This window comes from Anser anser (assembly GCF_964211835.1).
Source record: "Anser anser genome assembly, chromosome: 1".
NCBI classification, from domain to species: domain Eukaryota; kingdom Metazoa; phylum Chordata; class Aves; order Anseriformes; family Anatidae; genus Anser; species Anser anser.
The window spans coordinates 202,887,040-202,902,576 of NC_139720.1; the positions used below are offsets into that span (position 1 = coordinate 202,887,040).

General features: G+C 40.3%; 1 protein-coding gene across 4 annotated transcripts in view; it reads right to left on the minus strand.

Annotated features, from left to right (window-relative positions):
• Positions 1–14,359, minus strand: part of LOC310892135 (N-acetylated-alpha-linked acidic dipeptidase 2-like) — a 47,138-nt gene extending 32,779 nt beyond the window's left edge. The window contains exons 1-6 of one of the 4 annotated variants that reach the window (XM_083819489.1): positions 8,939–14,359; positions 6,477–6,588; positions 3,917–4,103; positions 2,507–2,608; positions 1,547–1,672; positions 707–893 (exon numbers count right to left, since the gene is read on the minus strand). In XM_083819489.1, coding sequence (XP_083675615.1) covers positions 707–893; positions 1,547–1,672; positions 2,507–2,608; positions 3,917–4,103; positions 6,477–6,588; positions 8,939–8,981 — 757 coding nt within the window. In that variant the 5' untranslated portion in view covers positions 8,982–14,359. The other 3 variants (XM_083819488.1, XM_083819491.1, XM_083819490.1) reach the window with 3 other exon arrangements.
• Between the last annotated feature and the right edge of the window lie 1,178 nt (positions 14,360–15,537).

Below are 15,537 nucleotides of genomic sequence, written 5' to 3' on the forward strand. Positions count from 1 at the left end.
ACCCTATGATTTACCTACATTGCAGACATCCTGTTTTTTTTTTTTTTTTCTGTATTGCGATTTCTTATGCCTCCAGTAGTGGTCACACAAGCCAGCAAGATTTACAGAACCAACCCCGCATTCCCATCCCATTGGCAGACAGAACTGGTAGGCATCTTAGTTCAGGATGCCTACAAGGACAAGACATGCATATGGTGCCAAGTTTCGAAAGACTCCAGGCTTCTCTTATTTTTATTACAGAAATTTTACTCCCTGTACAGAGAATCTTAAACTGTTTTTCTACTAGGAATTTAGGATCAGTAAGGCAACATACCTCCAAGCAATCCTATTACTTCTCTTTGATGACAGTCTATAATCTAGTTTAAACTGGTCCTCCTAAGAAACACAGAGATTTTAAAACACCTATAAATTCTCAGCCATTATCTACTGCTTTGCAGTCTGTAAACCTATACATGTCCTGTTTGTCTGAGAGCTATAAAGCTGAGATTATACAAAGAGATTTTCCTAAAAACTTACTTTCCCTGCCTAGCTCAAATGCAACCACTTCAAAGAACATACAGATAGAACCCAAGCTGCAATAGGAAAACGAACAACTGCTAAAAGTCATTTTAAGTAGCTTTTCTCTTTGCATCTGTATCAGAAATACACAATAACTTCCAGCACCAGTTTAGAAAGTACTTGATGGCCCACGGTACAGGTATCTCACCTTTTGCAGGATAGCCTGGTGTCAGAGGGTCCCCAGCTCCATTCAGGTTTAACACATTCCCACGCTGGGCTCCGCCACCTGGAAGATTCCAGCCATCTGGATAGAGATCTACTCCTGGGGCACAGTAGTCAGCAGGGTCTGAATAAAGTATGATCCCTTGGGCTCCTGCTAATATGGCATTTTTAACCTGTAAAATTATTTGCCTTTAATTTTTTTAATGCAGTAATAACTCCAGAAGTTGCATTTTACTTCCACCGGGACACAGTTTTAGAAGCTGTATACGTGGAAGAGTGAAAATGATCATAGACTAAGCAGAAGAACAAAGCACAGCAAAACATGATACATTCATTATTTGCGTCAGTCACAACTTTAGTCATAGCTCAAGGCTATGAGATAAAGCACAAGGCCTAACACTGAGGCACAAGAACCAACCATTATCCTCATTTTCCCACAATCACCAGTTTTGTTGGAGTTGATGTCTAAAGCCAAATGAGTAGTTATTCAATGTCTGTGCATCAGATTCCTTCTTGAATGCTTCTTCAAAATTCTGCAGCTTTGTGGATGAAAAGTAGTAAAAACCTTGGCTCTACAAACTAGAGTTCCCCAAACTTCGTTCCTCTTGCAAGAACTGCCTAAAATGTCAGTGTCAGGAGATTAATACATTTATCTGTTTTTATTGTTTTGAAAGTTATTCTTACAAGGTAGTCATGCTGGATACATTGCAGGCTTCCTTCTGCTCATATGTTCCAACTTACAGCCCTCATTAACTCCCATTGGGTCTACTGTGATCAGCAACAGAAACAATGACCCACAGAGGAAAAAATTAAACACAGCCCTTACTTTGTTTCCTCTGAAGATCTTCCCATATCTGGCAATGACGATCTTTCCTGTACAGTTAATTCCCATTTCACGCTCCAGCTTAAAAAAATCTTCAGTGCGGCCATAATTCACATATACCAGATCTGACTGCATAGAATTGAAAATTGGTTTGATGACAACTGGTCATTCAACAAAATACCTCTTTTCCAAAATATGCAGTTTCATTCACTGTGTATGATATATTTTGCATTTCTACAAATAAGTTCCAGTACTCCTAAAATTAATAACTAAAGATTTCCATAGCATTATATAGGAAATCTTGGCTCAAACTGCTGGCCTTTCTATATTATCTAGCGCTTAACAGCAGCCCTATAAGCTGTGATTTCAAGCTACAACAACTTACTTTGCTAAACTGACAAATTTCTGTGGACATGAAAAGATAGTCCTATTCCCTGGATATACAAACACTCATCGTTATATAATTTTATTCATATTATATATATATAATGCAATATTGTCTCTGACTGATCCCTTCATGATGTATTATCAGATGAAGTGAGGGACTTTCGTAGCCTTTGAAGATATGTGCTTAATCCAAAATGTCTTCCAATCTGATTTATATATTGCTATTTCCATTTTAGACTTATGAAAATACTTTCCATGTGATTGAGTAACATGGAGTAATTTGAGATGTATGAAACATTTCCCTAAAGTTAAAAGCTTTTCATTTGTTTTGCAATTCAGATTTCCAGCACTTTGAGGAACCTTTTTTTTTTTTAATAGAACTCTAACCTTCCCACAACACGTGGCCTAGCTATGCTTTCCTTCACTTATAACAATGATTTAATTAAAACTTCTACATGAAATACTTTGAGAAGTGGGAGAAATCTATTCCATCAAGTGTTTAACAAAATATGGATTCAGCTAATAATACTCTTTTTTCTTTTTTCCTTTTTTTTTTTCTTTTTCTTTTTTTCTTACCTCTGGCATTCCTTGTGGTGAAAAAGCATTATATGGTGGCAGTATATCAGTAACATTTTCATATCCCCGAGGAGGTGGTTCAAATGATGATGTATTGAAAATCTATAAATAAATAACAGAAGTCTTTGGTCAATTACTGTGCCTCCAGGCACAAGTTTGTACAGTAAGTTGGGTTATTGCAAATGATATACTATTTTCCATAGATTGTCAGTGAAAAATAGAATGTTAACTAGCATGCATAACTTCAAACAAAAATCAGCTAAGGATACCTAGCTGATTTTTTGTAACAGAATGCAGCTGTGCATACTTGTCAGAAGATGCTCATCAGTCACTGCCTGAACCTAAGCAAAGAAGTAGCTGAAAATTGCCAAGAGGTGGTGGCAATAAAAAGACACCTAGTTTGTCCATGTCATCACAGGCATTTTTTTGTGATTACTCCCACTTGTATTATTACTCATGTCTTTACCCCTTTAGTAGTTACGCTCCAGTTAAATGTGCAGCCCTTCATCACTGCCTATCTGTAACACTCATGTTGTCTCAAGGTTTACCTCTACTCTTTGTCACCTTGTAAGATTCTAGTTCAGAAACTGTGTTAAGAAGTTTCTGAAAGAATTTCTCCATTCTTTTACCTCTAAGCTCATATCTTGCCTGAGCACATATTGCTCAGTTCCTACCAGGGTTCTCCATCCCTGCCTATGTGCTGTGATACTTCCCTAGTAGTTCCAGCTCCCCCCTTCATTTAGGCTCCTCGGCAGATTGTACTTCTATTTCTTTGTTCCCCTGGGTCTACAAAATGAAGAAGGTGGCTAAGGGCAGCATCTGTGTGACATTCCTCACCTCAGCACATTGTGGAAACAAAAAATGTACAGGTATTCAAGCAGGCATTAGATAGGTACTTGGAAGAGAGAGATAATGCAGCTACTAACTGGTTAAATACTTGGAAAAGAGGTCTAATGAGGTTTCTTAAAGATACTCATTGAATCACATCCAGTGGACATCTGAGCTGAAAACACCCAGACACTGGAAGAATTATGCACATCAGACATTGTTCTTTGTTCCTAAACTTCCCTGAGCATACACTTGGAGTTGTTTATAGAACCAGGATATTGGTCTAGACATATTCTTAATCTGAACCACTGTGGACATTATTACACATTATGGCCTACAGGTGTCGAGTCCCTGCTTCTCCACACATCGTCCCTCTGCTGTATGAGGCACTGAGATTTCAGCCACTTGGCTCTGCTCTGCTGCAGTCTGGAAAACCACTTCTAAATTTGAGTTCCCTTTCCACTGGTATTTTTATCACATCATAAAGTTCAATGCTGGGATGAAGGGATGGGAAGACGGTGGAAGACGCTGTTTCTTTAAAGAAGTCTTACATAAACATAGTTTAATCATTAAAAAGATCACCTCATTGCCTTGATCATCAATTACTGAGATGTAGTTTGGCTGTGTTTCATTTGGGTAGGAAAGAAGCACATCATAATGAACAAGTTCTGCTGAATCCAATCCAAATTCCTTCCACTGGCCTTGAATTTGTTTAGCAAGAAGAAAATTCTGTTCAGTTCCTGCGAGGTGAGGCAACTTGGTAAAGGAGCTAGAACAAAACAGAAAGTCACTAGTAAGCAGTAAGTGCAGAGGAACACAACAACCAACTCGGATCAGTGTGTCCAAAGCTCATCTTCAAGCCATACGCACAAAAAGTAGTTCTTATGGATAAAGTGGGCGTTATATGCCATGATTATTTATCAGAGTCTGTATCAGGATAAGCACAAAATGTAGTCAGAAGAGAGGATCTTTCCTGAGGCCTTAAGATAAGGTTGCTCAGCTTTTCTCTTTGCATAGCAATAGCCACATCTACACACTAGCAATGAAAATCAGCATGAAAGATATTCAGCAAAATATGAACGGTATGCAAGCAGTAGGAAGGCTACATATCCAGAAAGGACCTCTCCAAGTAAATTGTATGTTGTTGGTATAACATGTACTAATAAGGTTAACTTGAAAATCATTATGTTAAATTATCTGAACATATTTGTTCTTTTTTTTTTTTTTTCCCTTAATCGAAAGCCTAAATAACATAAATCTTCTTAACAACATTTACATTCAGATCAAATGCAAAACACAGTGGTGATAAATAGTCAGAAACAATATCCAGCCCTTCTGGACTAACTGTCTACAAAAACTTGTCTACAATTTGCTTGGTCCACTGAACAAATGAATAATGGTGAATGCAGATCAGCCAGTGGGGTACTAAGCACCACCTTTGGATTCCCAACAGGCCACTTGTTAATGGCTAATCGGTTGCCGTTAATAAATAATAACGAATACCATTGATTAGTACCACTTGAAATTGTCAGCTCAGACAATTTTCAACCCATCCAACAGCTTGTTCTTCAGTACACTCCTCCTTAGCTTCCAAATTAGAATGCTGCAGGAGATGACGCCCAAAGGCTTGACAAAGTCAAGGATGTTACGCCCACTCTAACATCTCCACTCATCCATATAACCAGTCATTTCCTCACTGAGCGCAGGCATGCTGGTCAGGCTGATCACATAAATAAACAGAAAATAAATGCTGACTGTTCCTAACTATCTCCATGTCTTCATGCTTCTGGAAACAGAGAAGCAACCTTTACCAAATATATAATTTTTCTGCAGTTCCCGCTTTTTTTTTTTTTTAATTAAAAAACAACAACAAACCACTATGAAGAATTTGGCCCACCATCAAAACAAGCAGACAAACTGGATGCCATTAACATCCTATGGCCAAGAACCTTCAACATAACTGCTGTCATCAACCTGTGTGTTGCCTGGACTCTCAAACATCATCTTCAGTAACCCACCAATCTACTGAGAGCAACAAATACAAAGTAAGATAAGGAAGTAAGATAAGGCCTGCAGACTTATAAAGCTAATTGATGTTGGAAATGAAACCTTTTAGTTTTAGAGTAAATGTACAGAAAACAAATTTGTCAATAAACCTTTGATGTTTATGATGTAGCTGCAGACTTACATTCTGAATACCAACACATCACTAACCAGAGGTTTTATTTGTTGACTTTTTGTGTGAAAATCTTTGATCCTTTGCAGAAGATATAAATATGCATGAGAATTTTATATATATATATATATATATATATATATATATTTCATTTCCAGTGAAATACAGAGCAAAACAAGAGGGTATTTCTGTATCTTCAGCATTTTAGATGTTTTGAAAGAACTGCATGGATTCAGTACAACGCAAAAAAGTATATTTAATAACCATTGCCACATGCAAGACTACCAAATATTCACACACACTGTGTTTGAGGCAGCAACTTTTACCTTCTGAGAAAGACAAGAGGGTATAATGGGGTTTCAAGCACCCAATCAACAGCACATTATCCGATCTTGCCACTCTAAAGACATTATCAGTTGCAACTATAGATGCAATGGAGTGCCACGCAAACTTCGTAGCATTTTGAATATACACATTTTCTACGTAGACTAACTAGGCTATTAGTTGCTCAGACTGCAAGTTTAAGGAGACACCATGCAGGTTATTAATTAAATGTAATTAATAGCAATCACATTTTCCCAAATACAGTAACATCATCTCTGTCTGAGACTAAAGCAAAGTTCTTTTCTAATGTTAGAGCTTCATAGACTCAAGACGAAAAAAACAGTCATACTACTTGAAATCAAAACTACGGGATATTTTCATAAGGAAAAGGCATGATAAGCACTAGCAGCAATGCAGCTTGAGGGAAGTACAACCATGCTAAAAAGGCAGCTTCAAAAACGGGGGGAAAAGAAAAAGTGGGATTGTGAGTATCTCCTCTCCCCAGGCAGCCTCTACAAACCGAACACTTCCAAAGCGCCTTAACAGCTCTACCTTTAGAGGCTGTTTTTGGAGCTCATTTTATCACTTTCTGACTTCTGTGACTGATAAAATTATTCAGGAACCAAGATGTGTAGGGCTTACCGAAGGAATTGCTTGATGTTTTCGGCTTTCATTTCATCCACAAGTTTCTGTCTCACATTTTCATAGATGTCTGAAGTGCTGCGGGGGGGTTCGTTTGGTTTTGTAAACCATCCTGAAATACATTTGGAAAGCTTCCCACTTAGCAAGAACCTCAGTCCTCCCATATTTGAGACAATGTGCAGCTTAAATACTGAACAGCCTCATAAAAACCAAGAGGATGAACAGGGCTTAGAGCACCCTCTGTCAGTGGCTGCTGACTCAGACATAGAAATGAAATAGAAAAGTAAAATACATGCAATTGAATGAAGTGCAAAAAACTGACATTATTAAAAGTGCACACCCTAAATTTCTGGTACATATATATATATATATATATTTAGGAAGATTCATGTCTCATTAATTTTAAACTTTAGTGTAAATTGTGAACTATCTGTTTGCAGTGGGAGAATTAAACTTTTGATACCCATAATTAACTTCCTTTAATTAATTTATACGGATATTAAAAAATAAAATCTGTGCATGAGCATATTCCAAGTGAAGGCCTAAGATTCAAAAGTCACCCTGTCAGCATTACAGTAATTACAAAATATGAGAAGGGTGGGGTTGGTCTGTTTAAAAGTTAAAGGAATAACATTAAGTGGGACCCTGGTTAGTTTTAAACAGTTGAAGATTTTTCAGTTGCCATAAATCTGACAGGAGAGAAGATAACAAATGTATGAATTTGAAGAAATCGTTTTACAGCTAGGAAATCCCAAACTGGGAAAACCGTCACCATAAATCAAAGTGTATGTACTGCCACGTGCACAATATATATAACTCGTTAGACATAGATGCAATTGTAGCAGCCCTCTGAACAGTCATATTGGATCAGAGCAAAGGTCCATCTTGCCCAGTTGCCTGTTTCAGAGCATAGCCAAAAGATGATATTCAGGGAAATGTATAAGAATAGCACCAGAAATTTGCAGCTTGGGGTTCTCCTAAACAAAACTAATGCTTTGCGTATTTCATAGCCCTCATGGAGTTTTCTTTCATGCTTGAGCCTTAAGTGAGTGCTGCAGCACAAGATTAAAAAGGACAGACACAGACATGCAGTTTCAGGTTTAAAATCAAATGCTGCAATTGACTGCAGAGAAGAATCTGATGTTCTGGTGAACTGCACTATACATGATGGAAAATTCAGCAACTCCACTCCTGGCTGTCAGTCAAAACTCCTCCTCCCCTGCACTCTGTCCTTAATTTCTAAGATAGCAACTGAATAGGAGCATTTACGCAGAGCTTCAGTAAAAATCAGGAAAGAAAAATGAAAAGAAAAAAAAAAAAGCTTTGAGATTTTGGGGTCACAAAAGTCTCAAACTCTTCCATTAACCTCTCCTCTTTGAACGTCTGACTGCCCGTTATGGGAAGCTGTCAGATCACTGGGGCTCACCTTTTGCTGAAGCACGCAACTGCTGAATTCTTCTGAATCCCCACGGCCCCAAAATGCTAAAGAGAACAACCTCTCAGAAAAACAGTGCTGCAAGTGAGTGTTTTATAAGGTCCCTGAAAAAGAGTAAAAGCTCCCTGACGGGGAATTAATCACAACGCGGGTCACGTATAAGTATCCGTAGCAGGCAAAGGCTGTGGGCTGAGCCCCAGGGGCTCTGTACTCACCCATGAGAAAGCCCAGCAAGAAGCAGCCCAGCAACCCGGGGCAGCCCAGCCACGTGCGGACAGCGGCCCAGCTCCTGGCCATGTGGGCACCGCAAGTGGCAGGCAGATCTGCGGGCAGCGAAGAGGGCAGGCAAGCAGCTGCCTTCCTCCTCCTCCTCTTCCTCCTCCTCCTCCCACCCTCAGCCCCAGGGCTGCCCCTTGCTCCTGCGATCCTCGGCTCTGGCTCTGGTGCCAGCCCTAAGCCTGGGATGAGGATGTGATTTTTCGGAGTGCAATGCAACGCTTCTGGTTTAGTCTCACCCCACAAGACAGCCTGTGTGTCTTTGTAACAATCAGCTAGCCTGTGCTGCAAGCAATGCTCCACTACTAATTTCTACTCATTTCTAATTACCAAGACTTTCTGCTTTTGAAGGTTCCTGTTTTAAGCTTAATCACAATCAGTGGAAGTGGCCAAGAGACAAAATGGAGGAAAGGGAAAATTTCTTTCCTCTTTACTGCGGAAGCACTGAATTGTTCCCCCGAGTAACCTGTGGTTACGTTAATCCTTGGCAAGTGATAAATACTTAGAGCAGCTCAGAATACAATTCAGATTAGCCAATAGGGACACTTCCAGACGTCATCCACTTTTCAGCTTGGAAAAGTTGCAAAATAATTTCCTGGGTTTTTTTTTGTTTTTTTTGCTTTTTAATTTGGATTACAAGGTTCTGCAGATCTAGTTTTGCCAGTCTAATTCCACCAAATCCAGCAGTATCTCATGGCAAAGGACACAACCTCAGCCCAAGGAAAAAACAAGATGGTTTATACAAACTCACCGTGGCCCTGCACATCTCTCCCTGCTGGTGGGTTCCTGCACATCACTGAAGCCAAGACTGATCTTTCTGAACTGAGGAGCTGCCCATGTAAGACCTCTGATGGGGATGAAGGCAGGAAAGCTTTTCTGGGAGCCCAGAGCCTTACCACTTACTTCTGAGAGTCCAGAGGAGGCAGAGGCAGATCCTGTGAAAGAAACGGCAGTGCTCCAACTATCAACATTTTCTCAGATAGGATGTGTTGATATGAAAATATTCAGAAACAGCTGGAAAGACCACTTAATGTCCCAATCACTTCACCAAGGATTTTCAGGAAGGCCAGAGATTAGAGAAGAATTACACCACTTGGGTATTCTGCTCCAGCCAAAGCCACAGCCTTAAGAATAGGGCTGGATGTCTTTGTTCAAATGATAAGCACGTCTAGTTTTGTGATCTTTTTTTCTTTTTTTTCTGTCATTTCCCAACTGCTCAAAAACCATCACGAATTCTGAACAGCAAGGCCTTTTCACACCAACATCTCACTTGACATGTACAAACCAGATGGGATTCCACCTACACAAATTATAAAGAATGAGCATATTGATGTATTATTAGCATTTATATAGCACCACAGGTGTAGGACTGGCACATAATAGACAGTAAAGTGACAAGGGCTTGTGGAGATTAATGCCTAAATTAGACCTCACATGATGGTAACATCAGTGGAGGAAGAGGGTAAGAATAGCAACACTGAGGCAGTATGAAGTGTATTTATTTCTACACCTACATCTTTTTAAAGTGATAATGGCATCAGCAATACTGAAGCTGAACCAGGCATCTCATGTTTAACACTGCAGTAACCAAGTGGCTTCTACCATTTAAGACAAAGCCCTAACACTATTACTTGTTAGGTGTGGCATATTCTTACACACCATGGATTAGCCACCGGTGGAATATTTTATGTTCCTTTTAAATGCAAGAATAAATCTATACCTTGAATTAGCTTGGTATGCTGTGGAGGCCAGTGTAAGGAGAGGCTTTGCTACACAAGATATTCTGTTGTCTCGCCTGGATCATATCTATTTTACATACATTTATTTGAGATTGTTTGCCGATACATTGCGAGAGCATACCTGAACTATCTCATCTACACACTTACTGGGAAGATGAGAAAAAAAAACATATAAAAGCTAAATAAATCCCATTCATCCAGGAGAAACAGAATCTTGGCCTGATAACAGAGTTTATAACTGCTGCTGGCTTCTTTCTTGGAAGGGGGAACAGGGTGCAGCAACCTAGATTGTTCTTAGAGTATGCAGAGACAGCAGCTAAAACAAAGTTTTTCAAAAGGGAGAGAGGATAAAGCTACCCCCTCCTATACCCACTTTGATTTTCTTCGGTGCCTAAGCTGGAAGAGGGGGTTCTCTTTAGCATTTTTGCTGCTCATTTCTTATCCCCTCATCCCCCTCATTTTCTGTTTCTTTGCCTCTCCTACTTTCTCCCCTTTGCTGGTACTACCAGTTCTAAGACATGCACCATAACAAATGCAGCATCTATCCTGCATGTTCACTGCTTCCTGAGGCATGCCCCGAGTAACCCACAACACACATTACCAAACCACAAAGCCAAAGTCGTAGTGCCATGTCTTACATATGCCGAAGCTCCTCAGAATAACTGAAGCCAGGGAAAAATGAGCCTGACCCAGTGAAAGCTGAGGTACAGCGTGCCTAGAATGGAAAAGCACATCTGTGAGGAGGTGGGAGAAGCTGCTCCGAACCAAAGCACATCTCGCTGCTACTGAGCATCTCAGCAGCCAAGGCATGAGCTCAGAGCTATAAAGATGATCAGTATCTCATGAGGCTCATGTCTCTGAGTGACTTCCTGACCAAATCAAACATCTATCGACTATCTTATTCTTTTATGTGGGGCTTTTCCTGCCAGAATTAAGGTATTATCAGCGTGAGACACTGCTATGACTGCTTATCTGATAATAGTTGTAACTATATAGTAAGATAATAGTAACTTGAGCCTAAGGTTAATTGAAGTTCAAACTTGGGGCTGATGGGAGATACAACTGATCCTAGGTAGTCACAAAGTTTATGCATGTCAAGTAATGGAAAGATTACTAGGAAAAGAGGTCCCTTTTCTCAGGCCAGGCAGCCTAACTACCAAAAAGACCCAAGGCAGAGACAAACTCGTGGACACACAGTACTTGTTCAAGCTACTAGCACTTCTACAACTAGCAAGGAAACTCTTGGTAACTGTATGGACTTTGTATTGAGCTCGGGAATGGTGAGAATGGCTTGTGCTGAGAGTGAAAATGCAATTAGGGTTCATCTGAAGCTGGGCAGAACTTGTGGATAGGTACATACGCTGTCAGTTAAAAACAACAGAAAACAAAACCAAAACAAATAAAACCCTTTGGTAAACTAGCAAAGCTCCAAAAATGGCTAGGATATACATACCAGATTCAAAATTAGCACATATTTGTGTATTGAATGCATAACAATGCTATGCTGCCAACTAGCAAAACCAGCACAGTATATAAGAATATATAAGACACAGAACAAATGCCACGGCTTGTACATAGTGGGCAGTTGTAGCTGCTTGGCAACTGGGACCCAAAGGTTAATATGAGCAGCTACTTGATCTGTTGTTTGAATAAAGGTTGAACTTGCGGCTTGAAAGATCAAAGGGCCCTGCTTTTTGGGGAGGGCAGATCTTGCAAGCAAAAAGGCAACAGGGGAATGCTCAACTGCAATTTCAAATCAGCGGTTTCCTTCTGGCTCTACCAGTTTCACAGTCTCCCCAGAAGTCTCTCGTGGCTTCTGCAGTCTATCTGACTCCCAAATTAAAAGGGCAGTGGAGTCTGATGCCTTGAGTGGGAGTCTCTGCTGTCCTGAACTTCAGAAGCCCCTTATCAGATTCCAGCTAAAATGAAGTTTACATTGCTGGCAGCTAAGTTCAGCTTGCAAACTTTGACCCTTTCTTCTACAAGAGGATGTGCCCAGTGAGGCAGAGAGAGTAAAGGACTGTACACTGAGCACAAACCAAAGGATATCTTCCAGCAGGCGTAAACTGAAACAATATCTGTCTGGATTTAAGGATGAGCTTTTCCATCAAGAGGGCAGTGAAGCACTGGTGCATGTTGCACTGACAGGCTATGCAGTCTCCATCCTTGGAGTTCTTCAAGACCAGACCAGCTAAATAAAGCCCTGTGCAACCGGGTCTGCCTTCAGAGCTGACCCTGCTTTTAACAGGAGTTTGAGCTAGAGACCTCGTAATTTCTTCCAGCCTGAATGATGATCCTTACTATGATCCTCCTACTATGATCCTATGATTGAATGACATTCTTCTCTTCATCGCAATCCCCTGCCCTCAGGAGCTGCTGTCAGTCAGGTGACAGAATACAATTTATGTACACTTTGACTCCAGCTGTTAAGTGCTGGCTATTCTGCTCCATCACAGTTGTCTGTGGTCCAGCAGCAAACTTCAAACAGCTTATGTACGTAGAGATGAGCACTCATCTCAAAGATCTTGACTACCAGTGACGGCTCTGTCTTAGCTGAGCTACCACTTGAAGAAAGATCTGTCGTGACAGTATCCTAATTCAGAAATGATGCTGCCAGGTCAACAGAACTACCAGCCAAAACAACATTGATATTGCTTGTTTCATGACAGCAAGGATATATTTTAATACGAGTATAGGTTCGACTTTTCCAACACATGGGTATGCACACCTTCATTTTATTTGATTTACACAGTGCACAGAATGGTTATTGTATGGAGCTCTTTGGAAAATTCTGGCAGCATTTTGATTGTAAGTACTTTCTTTAAAAAAAATAGCATTGCTTTTTTATTTCTCTTAACAGTGCAGTTCCTTCTTCTGCTTACTAAACACTTCTAAAACTCGTCTTGTAATTAAGTCTGCTGCTGCTGTATATAAATCAGTGATGCATTGGGTTTATCTGCAGTGACTGTGAAAGCCAAATGAGTGTTAGCAAGGAGCTACCTGGAAGTAGGGTGTTAGTTTTTCCAAGCAGTAATTACAGCATATTTAAAAAACAAAAGATTTGAAAGTTGGTTATAGTAGACAATTCTATTGACCAACTCTAGATGAAAACATCTGTAGTTACATGAACAACTTGCACACTTCTGCTTGGGATAGTCTGCGAAACTGAAGGCGGCAGTGCCTTTACCTAAACTCCATGGCAGACTGACAATAAGAAATGATCCAGGGAGAACAATGATCCCATCAGAATTTCCATTAAAATCCTCAAAGAATAAAGAGCACCTGGACTTATATTTTTAATTTTAAAAACGGATCAACAACTTCAGGATGAGCCAAATGCTACAACTTATAGCTTGCAGAACTAGACACCTGCGCTTCCTTCCTTACAGAAAGGAAGGATCCTGAGGCGCTGACATTTACAAGTTCAGACGGGTTACCAAGGAACACTTATCATGTTTATCACCTGCTGTCTGTCTTCCCCTCTCTCAGCAAGTCACGGATAAAGATGTGAAAATGTTGTAGCAGCTCTCGAAGAAGCCACCAAACAGCCACAAGTTGTAGCCCAGTATATTGAGAAAAAAATGAGTGCTGGTCATAACAATTCCGCAAATTGCGGTGGTTTCCTGTAGTGCGGTCAGGAACAGCCAACATGGTGCTGGATAAACTGAGGCTGAGAATAACAGTGGCTGTCTGGAGAGAAGCCAGCCCCAAGTATTAGTCAGACTTCTCATGTTGGAGATCAGGAAATCTTCATGCTGTCAAAGGAGTGGGGCAACACGCCCACAGGCAGCATGGAGCACTGCGCTTTGACCTCAGATTTATTAAAGTGACTGCATGAGGGCTTAGGGAAAGATCTGGACTGAGTGCAACTGAGGATCTTCTCTGAAAAAAATTAAGCAATGGTCTATTTGCTTTCAAAATTCAACTGCTACAGGTTGTGGTTTGTGCTGAACAAATGCAGGTCACAAAGCAGACACAAATCCGGGAAAAGGCACTGGACAGTTTGAACCCCAACTTACCAAAACATCATGTCAATCACTGTGTTACAACCACCCTTCTGCGTACCTCCCCCCTCTATGTGAAGGATGCCCTCAACTCCTTGACCAAACTAGTGGTAGTTTGGTTTAGGCTCTGAAGGAATTAAAGGCCTAGACCCTGGCCAGGCCATAAACTTCTCTAATTCCCCCCTGTTCTTGGAAAACCCGCACAGGAACAGGTGACATGGTGTGCTTTGATGAGCACACTATGATGAGCTTGGAAACAAGGATATCAATCATGCAATCAACACATGAATAGCAGGAGGTTCTTCCAAGACTAATTATCATGGAATAAAAGAAGTTGTGGGTACAAGGACTCATGCTTACCTTTTCCATCTTTCACAATCTGAGTACAAGCCAACACCTTTATTCCATAATGCGACAGTCTGAAGGAGCTGCTTTGAGCTCTCCCTGCTAAGCAGCTGGCTGCATGGCAGTGATCCCCCCTTGAACTGGGACGCCTCCTCAAGGCTGAGAAACACCTTAACAGCTGCAGATCTTTGGTAAGTGACTGATACTGTGCATAACTTGTATCACAGGGCATTAAGTTCTTGTACTGGTAAATCTGAATCTTTATTATTAACCTCTGTGCAGTAAGTAGTAAGTTGAACCTTGCCATTGGACTTTGTTAAGCTTCATTTTTACAGTATTTTATTTCAATAAACCATTTTTTGCTACTAACTTTAGCAGTGATTCTTTAGACAGTTTAAATCTTATCCATGACACTCTGCACCAGCCAACCTGTACCTTTGCTCTGTTCTGAGGCACGGAGTCAAGAGGAGAGAGCTTCTGTCCCTATGTCCTATTACCTGTAGTGCTTAGGGAACAAACCACAGATACATATTTTTATACATATATATGTAGCTTAATATTTTGTGAGGTCCTAGGCCCTGCCATTGTATATTACCTGCCAGCTATTGCCAAAAAGACCCCTAATTAAATGAACCTATGCTGTGGTTAGGTCAGAAATACCTATGAATAAATTAGGATTTTATGGAAAATCCCAAATCTATCACAACACTGAAATCCACCAGATCATGGCTCAGTCTTCTAAGAAATGGTGGAAGTCTGAGCTGAAATGGCAAATTATATTACACAAAAATATTTGCCATGCAAGAGCTTATTAAATCCTCCAGTGGCAGACTGTCAGATGAATTGACCTGATTTTCTGAGTCTTCTGCCTGATCTCCATTGTCCCATTGTACTCTTTTGAGCAGTTTGTTGTAAGAGTAAGCTGCATGCCAAAATCAGAAATACAGATTCCATGAAGATGTTAATAATTTGGTATCCTTTCAAGTTAAGGACATGATGAATTTTCCTTGCTAATTGTTTTCATATTAAAATGCCTTGTTATGGCCAAGAATTAGCACAAGTACGTTTGGGATAAGAGAATAAAAATAGGTCTTCATCTTGAAAGACATGTTTTGTGAGATCATAATAGTCTGACAAGATGCTTTGTCTTGTTTTCACTCTGGTGACTAGAAGGCTTCTTGCTCAACTCTACCTGCAAACAGCTGAAAGACTCTGCATATAAAGAGAAGAACATCAGGGATGAATATTTTGGGCTGGCAGCC